Source organism: Bombyx mandarina, chromosome 18, assembly GCF_030267445.1.
Source record: "Bombyx mandarina strain Sakado chromosome 18, ASM3026744v2".
Taxonomy (NCBI): Eukaryota; Metazoa; Arthropoda; class Insecta; order Lepidoptera; family Bombycidae; genus Bombyx; species Bombyx mandarina.
The window spans coordinates 699,993-721,725 of record NC_143224.1 but is presented as its reverse complement, the minus strand read 5'-3'; the positions used below and the strand labels follow the sequence as shown (position 1 = coordinate 721,725).

The window sequence follows — 21,733 nt, the reverse complement described above, 5'->3', positions numbered from 1 at the left end:
CCTATGGGTTTATTCACTCGTCGAGCCCTTCGTCGAAAGCGACGAGTTGGACTAGGACGGTGATCGGTGCTTGTGGTACCTAAAAACACCCTTAATGGATCGGGAGGATTAGTAATGACGTGTTTAGGGCGACGTCGACGTCCGTCATCTCTCTAAGCTGGCCCTAGTATCTTTACCTTTACTTTATCCCAGTATCTTTCGCTCAGTTACGAAGAGTCTTATCTTTCTGGCGGGATTCGAACCCGCAACCCCCTTGTGTAGTGACAATGTCACTGACCACTACACCAGACGGCCGTTATTCACCGGAATTCACCGGAATTTAAGTCTCTGGTCTCAAGATGAATAGTGTCATTTGCGCTGTAATGTCTAGGCGCGCCGGTAACTACTTAATACCAAATGAACTTAGCTTAGCGACATACATATAAAATAGAAAGCGCAAATAAAAATAAATATAAAAAACCTTTTTTTTTTCTTTTAATTTACATATTATCTAAATAATTGACTCATTAAATTAATTCGGTGCTCTAATGTTTTTGTGTACCTATTCAGAATTAACCTTTTTTCATTATCAGTCATACGTCGAACATTAAGTTCGAATATATTTATTCCATTTTTTTTTCTGTTTTTCTAGAATAATCCTCGCTATTTATTACTGAAAATGAGAAATGTCTTATCATTTAAGCAACGACAACAACGGCTCGTGTTTTAATTGGAACATCAGAAAGTTGCAGTGTGACTTGTACTTCTGTTTGTTTACGCTGACAACCAAAGTCATGGCCTCATCCTACTAGTGATTTAGTTCGCAGCAATAATAGATGGCGTCATAATTAAAGCGAAGCGAAAGTGGCGTTCGGACTGGACCCTCTCACCTCTATAATTTTTACATCCTGTAATTCCTGACCACTATTTTTTTTTTTTTCATATAACAAGAAATATATATATTATTGCCTAGATGGGCGAACGAGCTCACGGTCCTCCTGTTGTTAACCATTGGTGATGGGTTACCAGAGCCCATAGACATCTACAACGTATATGCTGCCACCCACCTTGAAATATGAGTTCTAAGGTCTCAGTATAGTACAGTACAGTGCGATGTGTTATCCCAACAAGTCAGATTCCTTTATTGATTTTCATACGCCGACCATAGCAATTGTACGCCGACTACATATAGTCCACCTGTTGGTAAGTGACCATCGTCGGTTATGGACGTAAACAACGTCAGTGGCACAGCCAAACCACTGCCTATTGATGAGGACTTTTCTCTAGAGACATTCAAAGAAAGATATTTTATCGCGCTCGGGTAACATCGAAGAGAAGAGTTCGTCCCGAAACCATCATAATATTGTATCTGTAAAAATTGTAGCTGATAGTAGACGCGAATGTCCAGACCAGACCCAATTACAAGGGATAACGACAAAATTAAAAGACTTCAATAAAAGTAACGAATTTAATGGATGAATAAAAACAAACATCATAACAAGAAACACAACAAGAAATAACAAAACAAAAAAATATTAGTTGTACAGTAGTTCTTTAATGGCGGTTTTGGTTGAAAGAGAGATTTTCTCCGGGGTGAATGGGGCACCTGGAACCAATACACCAATGTTTATAAAAATTTATGAAATTCAAAGAGCACGCATTAAATTTGCTGTTAAGCATCTAATTTTCATTGCTTAGATTTATGAAACAGCTCATGGTTCTTATTTTATATCCAACAGCTAATTAAAATCTAAAACCAACATGTTCTGAGAAAACATTGGAATAATAATATGAAACGATAATTATTATTCAGGTTTTATTTAAAATTAATATATATGTCAGAGACGGTCATTACTTTGGTAGCTAAAAAGGTAGCGATTGATGATTCAATGATGATATGACAATAGTAGCTCGCCTTGGCCAGGGTTGCATCCCAAGTCATTTATAATTGCCGCAAAGACAGACTTCGGTCTTTTCCGTTTGAGTCGCTTTAAATTTGTTTTTTTTTACAAAATGAAAGAAAATTATTACATTTTCCCAGGATTTATGCTTGTGTCACTCTTTGGTCAATAAACTAACAATCATGAGCTTAATAAATCAATCTAGTAGTATAGGTTAAGAAGTAGATAAAGATTAGCATTACCGATATTGAAGATGTCGGTTGCACCGTATCCGGATTCCTTTCTGGCTGCAGCTATTGCCTCTATTATGGCGAGTACTAATGCAATTGACATGCACAGTGGTGGTTCCCCAACACCTGTGAACGAGACGGACCGAGATAGAACTGATCATCTAAATATGTATGAAACTAATTAACTACAATATCCCGATTATAATATCCATTCGTTTGGGATGTCAGTATCACCTCCTATGAATCTACCTTGCTCGAAGTACTCCTCAATGCATGCAAATTGAAGGTCAGGACAGTCGTTATCCAAAACAATAGTCATCGATCCCGTGTCTCTTTGCATTTTCTTTTTATTCGCGTTATGCCTCCAGTAACGATTTTGAACCAGATAGGCCGTGAACTAGTTAATACAAACAATCAATTGGAAAAAACCTACTTTAAATCACAAGGTTGAAGCCTCCTTCTTATTGAGCCACACATGTGTTTGGACAGATTTGACTTCATTACACAAAAATAGTTACATTCGGCGTCTACATGTACGTATGAAGGATTTCCTAAATTATTCGATAATTTCCAAAGTGACAATAAATAAAACGCCACAATCTAACCACGTAGGTATGCTTGGAACATTTTAATCTAAAGAAAAAACAAAATCATCGCTAAGACAGTATTAGGTCTTAGTGAAGTCCAGAAAACTATTGTTGGAATAGAACTTACATTTAGAACCAAAAGCCGTATCGTTACTGTAAGATTTAGGTCTGAGGTGTATGTTCATCTTCTGCGGAATATCTCTCGCCTGAGGTACGAAATAGTTCCAAGCCCTTGTAGTGAGGAGTTGGCCAGAAGTGGAGTTGTAGACCAATTGTTCACAGGTCCAATAACCCAAACCCATGACGAAAGCACCTTCGATCTATTTATGAAAAAAGTTTGAAAATTGTATAAAAAAATCTTCAATTAGTACAATTTGTCGTTAAAGCAATTGTGATATGACCACATTTATTAAGGATCTTTAATCTTTATTACACGACGCGACGTGAAAAGTGTAAATAAACAAAGTCAGCTATAATACTAGTTATGTAATACTAGTTAATAATAATAGTAAATAGGACTGACTTTAAATAATTTATAATATATAAAAGCATATATCTATACAAAACGTAAAATATAGTAACATTACTTACTTGTCCAATATCGATTTCAGGGTTTACTGAAGTTCCTACATCCTCGATAAGATCAACTCGAAGGATTTCATGTTCTCCAGTCAACACGTCAATTTCTACCTCTGCTAATGTAGCTCCAAAAACATCATAAGGCTCAAAATTAGAGGCGCTGCGTAATCCGTCAGCTTTCAAATCAACATTAGTGTCGAACGCTTGCTTGACTACCTGCTCGAAAGTTGGACTACCTTCCATAGTAGCCTTGACTGCTTCCAGTCTACTTAAAAGTGTTTCACAAGCTGCACCGACAGCAGCACTAACGTTTTCTGATGCAACACTACCTCCGGTAACAAACTGGTTTGTGAAAGCTATCGTATTAGTTGCTTTAACTTGGATTTTATCCATGGAAATTTTGAGCAAATGAGCGCAAATTTGCATGACTTTAGTGTTTATACCTTGCCCCATTTCGACACCACCATGGACTATGGTTACGGTTGCATCGCCTTGATTGATGGATACGGTTGCTCCCGTTATACCAGCGCTGATGGGAGTCCACCGTAGGAAGCTGAATCTTAGTCCACGTTTCCTCCATCTATTGGTGGCATTAAAAGTATTGACTTCCGCACGCCTTGTCTCATAATCAGCTTTCGTTTTCAACGTTTCGTAAACTTCTATGACGTCTTTATAACGTGTTGTATCGACGTTTGCAAGACGTACGCTGACTGGGTCCAGTTCAAGCTCATAAGCTATGCGCTCCATAATTAACTCTGTGTTGGCTATAAATTCCATTGTACCTAAACAAAAATAGGTGTGAGTGATGATCAATTTGTAGCGTGGTCGAATTACCACCTCATTATTTTAGAATATAAACAAGAGACAATATTTACCGGGAGCTCTGCACCAAGTATTCTTGTGGGTGTCGGTAACGGTATTGTAACATTTATAGGTTAAGTTTGTAGATTTGTAGCAATTGTTTATAGCATCAAGACTAAGGCCGTAGAAATCTTCATTTACCTTATATCCATTATCTTCGTACATATTTAAGTTCGTGTATTGTACTGTACCAGAACTGTTAACGGCTACCTAAAATAAATTTCGAGACAGTTAGGGTCATTTTTTCTCTTCTGATAATTAAGATTTTTGGGATGTAGTAGGTTGACAATTTTCAAACAAATCGACTTGTCATTTAATGATGATGCTACTAGTATAATAAACATAAATAAACGAAAACACTAAAACTATGACCCCGTACAGGTGAGCAGCTGCGTCCTGTCGATTCTGAATAGATGTTATTCTTTGCAATCGAATTTTAAGGCTTAAATCTCAATATGGACACTTTTGTTCACTTTATTTTTGAACGTATATAGAAAATATCACCTGGTATAGTTTATAGACTATTTATTAACACAGATTTTCTCTTGAGTTAAATGTTGCAATTTGGATTAATATCTTTCTTTTAATTTAACTTTTATTATTTGTTGTATTCAGATAAGCTAGGTCGTAAGATATAAAATGTTAAATTTCTTAAAAAACGCATTTTACGTTAATCTCCATTTTTATGTTCCTTATATTAAGAAAGAGAATAATACACTTCTTTGCACACCAAAACACAATTAACATTAAAAAAACAGTCAACAAGCAGATACGGGCTGTCAGTTTTGATATTGTAGGCAACAAAATAAAAAAAACACAAGAAGAAGATAAACGCACCTCATACTTAGCAAGGTACGGTAGCCTTTTTCCCATGGCCTTCATATTCGTGGCCAAGGACTGCAGGATGCGGCACGGTCTGTTCAGTTTATATGTCACCAAACTGCACGCTACTGCCACTTGAGTGCTGCGGGATATTTTCAACCCGTATGCTCCACCAACACGGCGCACGTGGACGTCGACTCTGAAAAAAAAGATCAATTTTTTTTTATTGCTTAGTTGGGTGGACGAGCTCACAGTCCACTGCGCCACCCACCTTGAGATATAAGCTCTAAGGTCTTAAGTATAGTCACAACGGCTGCCCTACCCTTCAAACCGAAACGCATTACTGCTTCACGGCAAAAATAGGCAGGGTGGTGGTACCTACTCGCGCGGACTCACAAGAAGTCCTACCACCAGTTACTTACTTTTTATCACCGAGGTAAACTGGCTCGATCTCCAGATTTCTTCATCTCCAATCTGAAGAGTACACTAGAAAGGCACAGTGTAATCAAAACTCGAATCACAATAATACCGATTGTGCAATGCAATACCACGAGGCTCATTTGGGTCATGTTTAAGATCATTTGATCACACATAAAAGCTTCAATGTATGCTATCAGTCTATCAAAAACCACAAACCTGTTTTTCTCAATGCCCAAAGCACGAGAAACCATTAGTTGAACTCCGTTGGTCCACTGTGTGGCTGTGTGGATTTCCAAGCCCTCTTCAGTGGGGTTAGTCACGCAGACCAAAGTCTCCATCGTAAAATGGTATTGACCGTCTCCAGAATTAGTGCCACTAATAACTTTGGTGACGTCCGTGCCTGTTTCCGTGGCATCAGCAGAAGTATACAAAGTGTTCCTTGAAGCATCTTTAATGGCTTCTTTGATGTTGACGACTGGGTTCTTGACATTTTTGTATGTGGCTTTGACCAGTTTGGCAGCTGTGTCGGCGGTTATTTGGTCTTCAGCCACAATGATGCCGATTGGTTGTTCGTAGTAACAGACCCGACCGCTGCATAGTACTTCTTCCGCTTTGGCGTATAATGGAAGATCATCAGGAGTGAAAGAGTTTAGCCCAGGAATATCTTTCGCTGAATAGAAAGCTATGACACCATCAACTTCCTGTTCGTTTAAAAAAAAACACCACATAATCTTAAAAAATGTGTATTAATACTACGGACCCAGACTACAAAACTTCTTAAAACTGATGTTATTAAGGTATTTTTTAAAACAAAACAAAACCAAACTTAAGCTATTGATTACTTGATTGAAACTTAAACGTTTAAATAATTTAAATCTTACTATTCGATCCTCTTACCAAATTTCGTAATAGTTTTTATAAGTGAGCTTGCTGACATGAGATTTTTAAACGCACCACAATCTCGCCTCCTTCTTCTACAAGGCAGTATCTACGTGTCTTTGAGCCTAGAGAATACTCATGAAACTTATACGTCATATTTTCGTGGCGAGGTTCACGTGACGTAATGGGCATTGGTATACATTAAACATTAGTTGAATCATGGACCTATCTTAGACTTACTCACATAATTATTTTTTTATTTTTTATTGCTTAGATGGATGGACGAGCTCACAGCCCACCTGGTGTTAAGTGGTTACTGGAGCCCATAGACATCTACAACGTAAATGCGCCACCCACCTCGAGATATAAGTTCTAAGATCTCAAGTATAGTTACAACGGCTACCCCACCCTTCGAACCGAAACGCAATACTGCTTCACGGCGGAAATAGGCGGGGTGGTGGTACCTACCCGTGCGGACTCCCAAGAGGTCCTAAGTTAACAAAGAAAAATTCAAAAATAATTCAACTACAATTCCAGCGGGACGTGTTGCTTAGAAGCAACGCTCAATAATGATGTCTATATTGCAATACCTATCAGTAACAAGCTTGGTACTATCTATTAGATATAACTGAAGATATGCTAGGAAAGTGCTTTGAAGCTGCGTCCACATGCATATTACGATTTGTATGATGTCGCCAGGCCACTGTGTGTTCTACAGGTTATGGTCATGAGAATTCTACATACTACTTACTTACCACTATACTATGCGGTAGGCAGCGCATTTGGCGATAGTCATGATCGACGCCGACCACATACGGTCACGTGGGACCTATGGTCACCAGCCTTCGTGGGTAAGGAAAAAGGAGAGGGTACTAGTAAGACCTACCAGTGCTTTAGTCGGATCAATGGAAACGATTTCTCCGACAGCAACCGTGCTAAGGACGAACGAAGCAAACACCTCGTGAGGCAAACTGGGCAAGTCATCGGAATACATGGCTTCGCCGGAACATTGGATCTGTAAAATTAACAATCACGGTCAGTCATTACTGTTAAGCTACCGGAGCTTTAGAAAAGCAGGCTGCTGTGGAGTTTTAGCTGAATATGCATACCAAAGCTTCATGTTTCGGTAGCGGTTCCGTCAAAGGATACAGCTTATTGTTGGTCTCATATGTCTGTGTGGCTTCCGAGACCGGACGAGAGTCGTGGATTTTTATGGCTCCTGATCGGTATCGAGGCTGGAGAGTTGCTGTGGGGCAAAGGGAAAGTAGACCCTGGAAGCAGACGACAAACATGAACGAGTTGTCAGCCATACAAAGAAAGAATTCGTAATATTCCAGTGCAGCTAAAACGAAACTCTCATTTCGAAGTAAAGGTGACAATCACTGGCTGGCTGCGGTTCGCAAACACATGCCCGGCACGTCTTCACAAACAATATACACGATCAAAACATAATATCGTAGAATACGACCCCCAAACAAATTATAAATATGTAAATCCGCCCTACCTATTTCTGTCGTGAAGCAGTAATACGTTTCGGTTTGAAGGGTGCGGCAGCCTTTGTACAACTGAGACCTCAGAACTCTTTTCTCGAGGTGAAGAGTGGCGTTTAGCTGTCTGTGAGCTCCAGTAACCACTTAAGACCAGGTGGGCCGTAACACGTCCACCTATCAAAGCAGTAAAAAAAATGGATATTATTGCGAGGCTGTACGGCAGTAGCGAAGCAGTTCAGCTTTCCCTTCCAAAGCTATAGCCACTGAACAGCGTAACAGAGACTTGAACTCATATCTCAAAGTGAGGGAGTACGAGAACATTCCTTATATTATGTAGTTATTTTATTTCATTACATATCCACATTTTGTAATAAATTATGTTACTTGTACGTTTTTCCCCTCCCTAATCGCTAGTATCCTCCGGGGCTATTACAGCTATGCACGGCTTGGTAGGTGAGTTCAAGGGCCTCAATCTAGTAGGACTTTCTCCTCCTCCTTGTGTCGATAATCCTCAATGTGGTCGTGGCCTCCTCTACCAACTAACTCCTGCGCCATTTCTACCTATTCTCAGCTGTATGGATAGCAACGTCGTCTGAAGTATTGAGAGTGGAGCGTATCTGAGGACTTTCTGAACTAGGTCTAAAAGGAGCAGTGTTTCGCTGATTCTACCACCAGATCGGAATTGGCCCACTTTTGGAGTTCGTGCAGTGAGGAACTCAGTGGCTTGTGACCATGAGCTAGGTTGCATCTTAACGCCTATATTATGATCATAGCAAATAATTTGTATAAAATGCGTCGTACGTAATACCGAAAAAAAAACCACATATTTAAATATTATTTTTTTCTAAAATTAGTGCATATCAATCTAGTGGTAGCTGTACTTTAGCATACACATTTATCCACGCCTACTCTATAATATAATAAATACTAATACAACAAAGGGAGCTAGCGAAGCTCCTAAAATATTTCAAAGCCACATGAAAAATACTCATTATCAAAATTTAGGACCTCCTTCAATATCCTTCATATACAATAATTTCGTCAATGCTTAACGAATGCTTCGTGCAATGCTGCACGAAACATATTTTACCTTACCTTATAAAACAGACATAGAGCCAAATGCTTTCTGTACTCTGCGGATGGTTCTGGAGGATTTTCAATTACGACCAGATCACTATCCAAAACTGTGAGAGCTCCTTGCAGAGTTTCGTTGGTGAAGAGTGGTTTGCCAATCAAATATTTTTCAGTTTCTGTAGCCCTGGTCGAAGCGGTCGTCAAAGCACCGTAAACGATTTTAGCTTCTCTAACCACATTGTCGTTGCTTAGTTTGTAATTAAATCCGGCATTCAAAGTGGCGTGGACGGCCTGGGCACGTTGCATGATCTGAAAGATATCTTTAATCAACCTACGCAGGCAAATTAACAATACTGCCCCGATATCAAAAAGGTTTTACTAACAGACTGACTCTGAAACCTTTTACTGTCCATGCAGCAAACTGACTTTAACTTATTATCTAACTTTCTCATTTAGACACACCTTCTGACGTGAAAAAACGACCAATTGGCGGTGTATCGTATCCCGACCCGGCAGACTGGTTCTGACCCCGCGAGCAATCCCGGGACACTGCTAACACCGCCTCGGTCTCCTGACGCGCCTCCTTACTAAGACGGTTGACGTTCAGAGCACGTCGGTCGGATGTCCTTGTAGTGAACCGTGCGTCTGGTTACAGTGTTGACCGCGGTACTCCCCTTACCCTGTCCGGTGTTTGGCTTTGGCGGGGATTTGACGCTTGAGCGTCGTCGTACCCTCTTACGGGGGCACGGAACGGGGCTTGGGGAAACCCCTCTGCCCGGGAATGAACTCCCTACCATTCAGGGCAAGGGTGAGATGGGGGGAGGGTGCTGTTCGTAGCGTATACATAATACGCTGGCTTGTTTACGCCCGGCAGCGGGCTCCCTCAAGCGCCGTGCTCCCGTCTGCTTGTCTTTTGTTTTATTTTTTCCCTACAACTAAATCTAACTACTATTTATAACTATTTACAACTAACTATACACTATATACAAAGCAAGCAACAGTCAGCAAACGAACGCCGGATAGGGCCCGCCACCGGCCCCATGCCGCGTTCCCACCTCTACAAAACAGAGGAGGGGGGCTGCGGCACTTACTTTGGCGCTCATCCACTCCGGGCTCCCCAGAAGGATGAGACTGAAGTGGGGAGGGACCGACTTAAAAACACTCCCCTGACGGGGGAGTGTTCCACTCACTGGGGTGGGAAATGGATCCCCTTAGGGGGGCATCCCAATAATGTGGGGGTAATGACGAGTGTGGACAGATCAGTCCCATGGGGGCACTCATTATGAGCACTCCCATATCACTCCGTTAACCTACCTTAAAAGTCACAATTTTGTAATCTTCAGATAGGGGCGGTAGTAATATATTCACTAAGACTTTTCCAACCATTTTTAAGAGGGTGAACTCGTGCATCGTCACTGTTTCGGTTCCGTACTCTTGACTCTCTGTGAAGTAAGTGCTAAGTTATATACCAATATGATGCTTTGTATTATCTATGTATGTTTTCGGTTTAGTGGAGTAGATGAACCCTTCGCTTAATACTGCCAATATAAGAAACAAAAACTAGTAATAGTTCCTTTCAATAAAGACTTAGCTTAGACAGCGGATAGTTTTTTTTAACTTGCAATTATATCTCAATCATTACGATTCTTTTGGTTGGTCGTATCATAAAATGATTAAATACGTACTGACTGTAACTTGTGCTCCAACAATTTCGAATAACAGATACAGATCTGAAGCGAAAGCAACGTTTTTATTTTTCATCATCAGGTTACCTCCAATGGTTGCAATCTGCAAACATGGTTTTATAGAATTAATTCAACGCACAGAAATGTTAAGCGGTTACCGGAGCCCACAGACGTCTACAACGTAAATGCCGCCACTTACCTTGAGATATGAGTGCGGACTTGGTGGTACCTACCCGTGCGGACTCACAAGAGGTCCTACCACCAGTAAGTAAGTCGTTTCATGTTTAGTTTATTTCGTGTTTCAAGACTAAATAATATTGACATCAACACTGCAACATAATTTCGTCGGTCTAACCTTATACATTTTTTTTATTTTTTTTATTGCTTAGATGTGTTGACGAGCTCACAGCCCTCCTGGTGTTAAGTGGTTACTGGAGCCCATAGACATCTACAACGTAAATGCGCCACACACCTTGAGATATAGTTCTAAGGTCTCAGTATAGTCACAACGGCTGCCCCGCCCTTCAAACCGAAACGCATTACTGCTTCACGGCAGAAATAGGCGGGGCGGTGGTACCTACCCGTGCGGACTCACAAGAGGTCCTACCACAAAATCGAAGTTCGTAAGCATTGTTTTAGGTACGTGTTTAAATTATATACATGTGTTCACAATTTCAGGCACCGCATATTCGAACTACTGTATAATAGTAATTATACTGATAATATTAGTGGAGGGAGAAAGGGCGACCGAAGAAGACATGGATGGAGTGTGAGAATGACGATATGAGAGAGAAAGAGAGAGGAGTGAGTGATGATAGAAGATAATGGGAGAGAAAAATTAGCTTTACCGACACCACCTAGTGAGCTAAGATGAAGACAAAGAAGAATACTAGTAATAACAATAATCACCGTTTCCTACTTCAAAGTAAAATAACCATCTGCGAGCAGTTCCTTTAAACTGTAGCCCAAAGATCCTATCGTTGTTATTCGGAGCTTGTGTATGAATAAATAAGATTGAATTAGGATTATCGCTATGATTAAAGGCGATTGCATGCAGCAGAGATGCGAATACTGCGATGGGTGTGTGGAGAATAGATAGAATACGGAATTAATATGTTAAAGGTAGTCTGAAAGTGACAGAGAAGCTGAGAAGTGCGCGTTTGGGATGATATGGACATGTGATGAGACGCAAATGAGGTTGGTAAGAGAATGTTAACCATGAATGTGGAAGGATATAGAGGAAATGTAGACCTAAGAAGAAATGGATGGATTGCGTGAAGGACGATATGGATAAGAAGGGCGTGAGCGAAGAAATTGTATATGATAGAAAAGTATGGTAGGAGAAAACATGTTGCGCCGACCCCAGGTGACTGGGAGAAGGGTAGGATAATGATGATGATGATTGGATTATCGCTAGGGTAAATAAGATGTTATGGTATAATATATTATGAAATAATATTTGGTAACATTTCTTCTATTTGACACATTTGTGACTTATCTACGAATACTGGGGTACGTTTGCCCTAAAATACTTTTTACCTCGGGATGTGCACTGTACTCACATTCCTTAGTGTCTTATGGCCAAGATACTCCATATGCTCAGTAAATTTTACTAAATATTCAAATCCCTCCTCAGTAGAGGCCTTTTCTAGAATTTCCATGAACTCGGTGAGAGTATTTCCAGCTCCAACCACAAGGTTCTGGTCCAAAGTGTATCCTTTTAATTCTGAGACTCCAGATATATCGATTATTACACTAAAAGGAGTCGTTATTGGATATGGTACTAAAACAAATAATAACATTGTTAATTAGTTGTAAATTTGGGGTTATATTTGAGCGAGTTTAAAAGGAGGTTCTTGCGCAAGCTGAATATTATATACATGATTTGATAAAGTTAGTGTAAATAAAATTATAACCGAATCTTTCGTATTGAGAATATGTAATTTAAAGTTATTATTGAACCGAACCACTTCAAGAACCATCATGCAAACATCCTTAAAAAATTCTCGTATCCTGCGATATACAGTGTATCAAAGTTAAAACTTTAGATTAAGAGTAGCTGGTAGTTTAGCTGTGCCTTTCCGACGCACACGATATTGGTTATTATCATCAGTTTTCGCAGGTCATAAAAATAATTAAAGCTAATTAATTACAAATTCGCGTTTTTTTATTGTCCTTAAATTATTTCGGACGTTTCGAATACTTCATGGCTTAACTACATTTATACCTATCGATGACGATCTAAACATAATGATACTATTTTATATTACTGTGCCTTTGGATCGTTGATGGGAACAATCTAAAACCATAACACGTTCTCACCTTTAGAAGTGTTCCCAGCCGCTAACATATAAGAGTCAGTGCCTTCGACCAGTAAAATCTCGAAAATATCAGAGATTTGGGTAACGGTGAACCATTTAACGCCGTCCTTTAATGTTAATTCCTTGGTGGTCGACCCGACGTTATTGGCGACCAGGCACCAGTCGCTTTCGTCGCAGTTTTTCTTGCAACATTGCTGATCGGATTTCTCGCAGATATGCAAATCTTCAATGTCGCTGATCGAAGTGGGGGAGTCTTTTGCGTATTGCTTGAAAGCCTGAAGGATGGACCTATAGCCGGTGCACCTACAGATGTTGCTACCAAACGACTTTTCTATCTCCAGCATGGTCATTTCGGTGTTGTTCTGTAACAAACTGTAATTGGAAAATGCAATTAGTAGTTGTATTGTCTAAAATATTAGTTGACCAGAGGCTATCCACCAAATTCCTGTATAGAATGCTCCAATATTTTGGTCATATAGCAAGATAGCCCTCTGACAACCTGGAAAGACTCATAGTGACGGGTAAAGTGGACGGTGGAGGTCGGAGCCGAGAAAGATGGAGTGACCAAGTGTCCGAGTATCTGGACATGAGACTGAGCCACGCACTTCACTGTGCCACTGACCGACATAAGTGGCTATAAATTACAAAAAAGGTCACAGACGGACGTATCACGATGCTCAGCAATAAGCGGTCGACTGAAGGAGGAGGAGTATACCCATTAATTGGTGTTTTTACAAACTCTGTAATGACAAGGACATCGCAGTTCTTCATCGAATGGAGCTGCGATATGTTTCTATAATAACAGTCGAAATTCTATGTCTTTTATGGAGGGCCACATTACTACCGCCTCAACAGCTATGCACTTTTGCTCACATGTTCACCACATTTTCTTGGCTCCAGCTTTATTAATAGGTTGGGGAAAAACTCTTTTCGCATTATAGTATGTATGAACTTGTAATAAAATGTCTTTGGGTATACTATTTGTATCTGGCTGGTTTTGGTATAATTAAAAGTTTAAATATTAAAGAAGATAATTACAAATTCAAATTAGGAAATTGTGTGAATTTTATTTATTTTTCGTACTGTCAAGATGAATGAATCTAAAATGAAGAAATTCGATACATTTTAAAATTTTACTACAAAAAAGGTAAAAATGTAGCGCAAGCCGCGAAAAAAATTCGCGGTGTTTATGGTTTTTTTGGTGTCTGTGAGAGTAGCACATATTCGGTTTAAGCGTTTTCAATCCCGAAATTTTGATGTCAAAGACGCACGTCGCTCTGGTCGCCCTATTACGGATAAAATGGATGCCATTTTTTTAAAAATTGAGCAAGATTGGCATATCAGTAGCTACGTTTTTTTTTTTTTATTGATTTGATGGGTGGGCGAGCTCACAGCCCACTTGGTGTTAAGTGGTTACTGGAGCCCATAGACATCTACAACGTAAATGCGCCACCCACCTTGAGATATAAGTTCTAAGGTCTCAGTATTCATCCGTGGTTATCGCACCATCTCTTTTGAGGCGGCGTGTGTACTGGCTGGGACGCCGCCTTGGGTCCTGGAGGCGGAGGCGCTCGCTGCTGACTATCAGTGGCGGGCTAACCTTCGTGCCCGGGGCGTGGCGCGTCCCAGCCCCAGTGTGGTCAGAGCGCGGAGGGCCCAATCTCGGCGGTCCGTGCTGGAGTCATGGTCCAGGCGGCTGGCCGATCCTTCAGCTGGCCGTAGGACCGTCGAGGCGATTCGCCCGATTCTTGTGGATTGGGTGAATCGTGACAGAGGACGCCTCACTTTCCGGCTCACGCAGGCGCTCACTGGGCATGGTTGCTTCGGTGAGTTCCTGCACCGGATCGGAGCCGAGCCGACGGCAGGGTGCTACCATTGTGGTTGCGACTTGGACACGGCGGAGCACACGCTCGTTGCCTGCCCCGCATGGGAGGGGTGGCGCCGTGTCCTCGTCGCAAAAATAGGAAACGACTTGTCGTTGCCGAGTGTTGTGGCATCGATGCTCGGCGACGACGAGTCGTGGAAGGCGATGCTCGACTTCTGCGAGTGCACCATCTCGCAGTTTGGACGTTGGTTGTTGAGCGACAGGAGGTTTTAGTCGGTTCGACTCCGACATGCCCCGCCCCCCATCCCCAGTGGAGGGTGGGAGTCCGGCGATTTCATCCTGGGAAAAAAAAAAAAAAAAAAAAAAAAAAAAAAAAAAAAAAAAAAAAAAAAAGTTCTCAGTATAGTTACAACGGCTGCCCCACCCTTCAAACCGAAGCGCATTACTGCTTCACGGCAGAAACAGGCAGGGTGGTGGTACGTACCCGTGCGGACTCACAAGAAGTCCTACCACCAGTAATACTTTGCTTTGTTTGTTTTAAATCATTGCGTGTATATTTGCACTTTTATATTATTTCTGCACTATTAACAGTACAATTATTGGCTAGTTTGAAAGCATCGACATGACAACTATATTGTAGACCATGTTTCAAAGCTATAAGCACTTATCGGAATGCTTTTCCACATAGGGGGTGTTGGTTTGAGGCCGAGTTATAGACAGTACCAACCTGTACATAGCCATCACCCATCCCGGAGTGCAGTACCCACACTGGGTGCCGTTACATTTGGCCACAGCCTTCTGGATGGAATGGTAGCCATCCTTCTTGTTGCCGATACTTTCGATCGTCTTAATTTTCCATCCATCGCAGGAAGCTACTGGAACCACGCACTGCAGTACAAAGTTTAAATGAAAAATTACGTAATATTAAAGATGCGCTAACAATCTCTGCGATGTTAAATGGTGGGCACAGCTAAAGGATTAAAGTTATGGATAAAATTTATGCATATTCGCTTGTTTCTCAGAAAAAATGTGTCAGATACGAACACCGGTTTTTTTTTGATCGACCCATTCTACAAATGGTAATGCTCATAGGCATATAGCCGTGCCACTGCCTATTTAGGACTCCTTTCATATCTAATTTTCACAAAGCCATGTGGATGTTGTAAGACAAGGGCATGTCTATAAGGGCGATCTCAGGGCGTCTGTAAGGGCGATTAAAGGATTCATGTTGTTACCAAGGGTGGTTAACATCTCTTTGATGTTGAATGTTTTACCTATCTTTATATAATCTTAATATACATCCATAACCCTGGAAAAGACATTTATATTTATCATACAAATATCTTCCCTTGGCGGGATTCGAACCCGCGACCCCCTTGTGTAGTGACCATGTCACTTACCACATTTACCACTACACCAGACGGCCGTCTGATGTAGTGATGTCTCTGATGTCCCAGAGCGATGGTAGCCCCTCAACAATTAGTAGAGCGCATTTCCTTCTAGTTTCGTCAGCAATAGATGCATTGAAGAATTTCAATCCCTTAGATTTTTTACAACAGTCGAGCTAAAAAAAAGAGAGCTTACCGAATTCACTGATAATTCTGGACCACCCGGTGTCTTAATCACAGAGACGTTGCAGGCCCCACATCCAGCCTCACGACACATGTACTTGGTACCGCGCAGCTCCAAATGATGCCGGATGTAGTCCACCAGCATCAGAGTTGAGGAGACTTCGCATCCCACTGCGAAAACATACAATAAAAAACCATATTGCTTTTTACATTTTCAAAATTGAAACAACCTGCATTTTTTTTTATTTTGGGTAGGATATTAACCCAACGTGATATTATTAAATTATCGTCAGTGTTTCTTGCGTGCGAAAATTGTCTTAAAAGATGTCGTAACATAATTAGACACAGGACAGACTAATAATATAGTTCTAGAAACATAATATGGTCCCAATTGATGACCATTTCCCTGAAGTTGAAGTCGTCCTGGCCTAAAAGATAAGATGTCCGGCGCATTCGTATCTAGCACCGGTGTTCAAATCCCGTAGGCAAGTACCAATTTTTCCAATGAAATACGCACTTAACAAACGTTCACGATTGACTTCCACGGTGAAAGAATAACGTCGTGTAAAAAAATCAAACCCGCAAGCTTATAATTTGCGTAATTACTGGTGGTGGGAGGATCTCTTGCGAGTCCGCACAAGTAGGTACCACAATCTTGCCTCTTTCTGTCGTGAATCAGTAATTCGTTTGGGATTGGAGGGTGGGGTAGCCGTTGCAACTATATTGAGACCTTAGAACTTATATCTCAAGGTGGGTGGCGCATTTACGAGTCATAAAACAGGAGACGAATGATATTTAAACCTTCAATCATTCATTACCAAAGTATCCGACAAACCGGTCCAAATACCATATGAATAAACAAGGGGGGATAAAGTAGACGCGTCTAAATCTTTAGATTTGACATAGCAGCTTGATATGACTGCCTAGAATAACAGATGAGCTCGGGCTACATAGCTATACCCATCACAGAATAGAAGATATTTGACAAAATATCTTGAAAAACGCTAACGATAATTTCAAGATTTGCTTGCATATGTACAAGTTCCGAACAATAACATTCGGGCTGTCGATCTTCCGATCAATAATATAAGTTCGGTGAGAGATCTTTCCTTGGCTTATTCCCGTCAAATGATAGGTCAAATGTCTGATTTGATTTCTCGACATCACAACGTAATTGCTCCACCATCTTTGAGACATGAGGTTGAAGCATCTACTAAATTAAACAACAGCGGCTTCATTCTTGAAACCGGAATGCTTAGCTGTTCCGCCATAGAATCAGCAGTACTAGAGCGGGCTTACAAATCACCGTACCGTTTATTACGTAACAATTTAACTATAATATATTAATACGTGAAGCAAAAACTTTGTATCCGTTTTTACGAAAATTGCGCGCACAGAGCAGTGTAATTTTTTTTACACTTATAGAGAATATAGAGAAGGAGTTCAGAACGCTATTTTTTTTTTAATTGTACATAAAAATTACATTAGATCAATTAAAAAAACATTGCACACACTACCATGTATTTGACACACACACGCATATATACTCTTTTGTTTATTGCTAAAGTTCTTACTGGTGGTAGGAGCTCTTGTTAGTCCGCGCGGGTAAGTACCACCACCTTGCCTATTTCTGTCGTGAAGCCGTAATGCGTTTCGGCTCGAAGGTTGGGGCAACCATTGTAACTATACTTGAGACCTTAGAACTTATATCTCAAAGTAGGTCGCCATATCTACGTCGTAGATTTCTATGGACTCCAGTAACCACTTAACACCAGGTGGACTGTGAAATCGTCCCCCATCTAAGCAATAAAAATATAAAAAAATCTGTGGTCAAATTGAGAATAGATTAATATCATTTATCTAAAGTGTAGCCATGGCGAAATCTGTGATTATAGAACTTTGACAGTAGAACCATAATAATGTGCAAACTTATAATTTAAACTAGCGGCCCGCCCCGGCTTCGCTTGGGTACTAGCGCACGCGATGTAAAGAATTTCAAGTATTTATTTTACACATTGGGTTATATTATTGGAGTTGCAGTAAGGATCCCATTTTTTTTTTAAATATAATAAACATAGCCTATGCCACCCGGGGATAGCGTAGCTTTCCAACAGTGAAAGAATTTTTTAAATCGGTTCAGTAGTTTCTGAGCCAATTCAATACAAACAAACAAACAAACAAATCTTTCCTCTTTATAATATTAGTATAGAAGTATAGATTAATTATAGTCAAATTTCGATTACTGGGCAACCACTAGTAATAATAATTAAACTGAAAATAATAATAATAATAACACCTCGAGAGGCTTGGTCTCAACAAAAAGTCGGTGGTGGCCCAAATGCAAAAAGCAGTCTTGCTGGACAAAGCCCGTATAGTTCGCCGGTTCCTCTCCCAATAGTCCCTAACGCTCGGGCCCATTGTTGCCCATCTCGCCGGAGTGTGTCCTGCCACCTTCCCAGACTAGGCAGTGTTTAATACACAAATAATAATAATAAAATAAAATATTGTAGTAACATTATTTTAGTTTCACCAAGGAAGTCGTCCACAACCCCTGCCAAGCACTCGTGCCGGTAGTACCTGGTAGTACCGACCACTGGCGAAATAGCTTGAATATAATAATTACCTGAACACAAGATCCCATTGACTGTAAACTCAATATTAGACATGACTGAACGGCAAGTCGATGTGTAATGAAAAATCGCACATTTTTTCTGACCAAATAAATTCTGTTAACAATCCACATGAATAATAATTACTCATTGAAAACATATTGCATTCACAAGTGAAACTAGGAAGTGTTTACGTATGAAAATAATTTAAACACCTAAATAAACAAGTACTGTTTTCTTCCGCTTCTTCATTATCGGGATAAATAGTTATATTTGAAAATTCTCGTTAAAATCTTGAAGTGGACGTCAGCGTTTGGTAGACGGCACGCTGTGACAATAATGAGCATTAACGTACTTTTTGGAACGAAGTTCCTTACGGCAGGCTTGGAGGAGATAGGGATTTTGCTGCGCGACCGAACTGAAAAAAATGTAATAGTAAAACCGTTAGTAAAAGTCCGTTGAATAAGGCCTTGTTTTCCGCACAGCGATATTTCAACGCGCAATTTTTTTCTCCTAATTCTTTTGTTTTTTATTTTTTTATATGGAACTTCGTTCCTATCCGGTGTCCCACGACACCACACATCTTTTTTCGCCTCTTATTTTACTTAGAATTCTGGTCTCCTAATATTTATTAGAATTACTTGATTTAAATTCATTTTAATTAAAACTTGTTTTACAATTTAATATCTCGTTTTCACTGTCATTATCCTACTACTACATATATAACGACGTTCCGAAACTTAACAGCTTTCGTGGTCACAGAATCGTCCGTATTAAAACCGTAAAAGTTGCTTATATTATGACTACAACCCGCGAAAACAAAAAAAGTACTGTAATTTATCTTTCCTCTGAGAAATGGCTGACTAGACAAAATACGCGGCAATTAGTAATTACTGTCATGAATGTCAAGTAAAAATGACATGGTTACACAAATGTTTAAGAGTACGTGTCTAGGTATGGGGGCGGCGGTGTAATGGCTATAGACTCTACTGTATATCCGGGAGCCAGAAGCTAATCTACGAAGAAGAATCAACAGTTGAATGGCCAGAAATACTAACACTGTATTATCAGGCTGAAACTTTTAATTTCGTTTTCGGTCATATCTGGTAGAGAAAAGAATAATATTGACTTTGTACTCTACGATCCTCAATTTTGTTAGATTAAAACTGGATAGAATAAGATACTGCACAACCCAGTTGCAGGATTCAGAAGCCCGTTAAGCAGATACCTTAATTCACCAAATTGCGATGCCAGTTTTTTCTCTATTAATACCGCCGTTCAAAAACAATTAACTTTCATCTATCAAATCAAAGCAAATCAAAAAAAAATTATTCAACATAAATGAAAGTACATGCTTGTTGAACGTCAAAAGAACTACCGCCTATCGTTTGACATAAGGTTTGAATTCAAGAGCTTTTTCATATTTTATATTTATTTTAGTGTTGGTGGGAATTATTATAAGTCCGCACTGGTAGGTTCAAGGATCCTGCCCATTTCTGCTGCATTGAGGAAGCCGTGAGTTCCAGTTTGGAGCGCGGGTTAGCCGTTATACAACGCAATTGAGACTGACCTCATTGCTCAATGTAGGCATTTAAGTTATGTCTACAGACTTCAGTAACCACGTAAGAACTTTCACACTTTACACAATATAAAACAATATCATACACGTGCGAATTCTTGATTAAATAAATGATTAATATATTATAGTCATTTTTTTTTTAATATTTATTCAGGTTGTTTTTTTATTTGAACGCACGTTTCCGTGCAAACAAGGAGTTTTTCGCTAATTATCATTTTAATTAAGTTTTTATTTGCTCTACAAAAGTGGCTTGGTCTGAGATCATTTTTACTGGTGGTAGGACGTCTTCTGAGTCCGCACGGGTAGGTACCACCACCTGCCTATTTCTGCCGTGAAACAGTAATACGTTTTGATTTGAAGGACGGAGCAGCCGTTGTTCTGTTAAAACGGAAACCTTACAACTCATGTCTCAAGGTGGGTGGCGACATTAAATGTCTATGGGCTCCAGTAATCACTTAACACCAGGTGGGCCGTTCATCAACTCATCTAAGCAATAAAAAATAAAAATAAATCTGTGGTCAGTTGATGTCGCCATCACGCGAGATGGCGAAGCCTTCGAATTTCTCATCCAATCAATTTAATGTTTCTCGTGCTGTATGGCAAGTGGCGCCGTCCCGTTGGAGCTATATGTTTGTGAGATCTATATGATCTACCCTAGGCTACAAAAATGTTGTTATCATCGTCGGAAATCGGTCGCCATTGACAGTAAGCGCGGCTTCTCGCACACCTTCAAAGGAATAAGGTCCGATGATACCGCCGGACAAGCGTCTAGCGTTCCATATTGAAATGCCACGACTATTTATATAACAGGTTGGGGAAAAAGCCTTTTCGCATTATAGTATGTATGAACTTGTATTAAAATCTCTTTGGTTATACTATTTGTATCTGGCTGATTTTGGTATCATTAAAAGTTTAAATTTTAAAGCAGATAATTCCAAATTCAGATTAGCAAAATGTATGATTTTTATTTATTCTTTGCACTGCAATGAGATCATGTCCTTACCTACAAGATGGCAAAAATATATCGAAAAAATGGTACCTACATAATTTAGTTAAATGTAAATAAACTATAATAAAAAATGTTGTGAATTTTCTTAGAAAATGCGAAGAAACTTTTTCCCCAACCTTATGTGTTCATGCCAAATTTGATAGCTATCGCTTTACTAAGATGGCGGCTATGAGCTGTCAAAGTTCGAGCGTCCATAATGAAAAAGCTTATATAAGGAAATACTTGGCCAAGACGGAGCAAACACTGTCAGTCAACCCTGCATGGGAGGAACGGCACTCTGTCCACGTCGCACAATTAAGCTGATGGCTGCGA

At 40.1% G+C, this 21,733-nt stretch overlaps 1 protein-coding gene across 1 annotated transcript; it reads right to left on the bottom strand.

Annotated features, from left to right (window-relative positions):
- Positions 1–1,433: 1,433 nt before the first annotated feature.
- Positions 1,434–19,007, bottom strand: LOC114250056 (xanthine dehydrogenase). Its single transcript, XM_028183792.2, has 17 exons — positions 18,848–19,007; positions 16,238–16,395; positions 15,381–15,541; positions 12,830–13,200; positions 12,070–12,290; positions 10,508–10,610; positions 10,137–10,264; positions 8,844–9,131; positions 7,368–7,529; positions 7,145–7,273; positions 5,596–6,080; positions 4,975–5,158; positions 4,152–4,347; positions 3,289–4,058; positions 2,825–3,017; positions 2,123–2,236; positions 1,434–1,585 (listed from the first exon to the last, which is right to left on the bottom strand). The coding sequence occupies exons 1-17, from the start codon at positions 18,888–18,890 to the stop codon at positions 1,515–1,517; spliced, it is 3,777 nt and encodes a 1,258-aa protein (XP_028039593.2). The 5' UTR covers positions 18,891–19,007; the 3' UTR covers positions 1,434–1,514.
- Positions 19,008–21,733: the final 2,726 nt, after the last annotated feature.

Bases quoted from the DNA above. Each gene is read 5' to 3' on its own strand.
- LOC114250056 (XM_028183792.2), bottom strand. From the start codon at position 18,890: ATGTCTAATATTGAGTTTACAGTCAATGGGATCTTGTGTTCAG. The intron at 10,611-12,069 runs GTGAGTACAGTG...CCATGTTTGCAG, and splicing joins GCCATAAGACACTAAGGAAT to ATTGCAACCATTGGAGGTAA. The intron at 3,018-3,288 runs GTAAGTAATGTT...TTTCATAAATAG, and splicing joins CTGAAATCGATATTGGACAA to ATCGAAGGTGCTTTCGTCAT.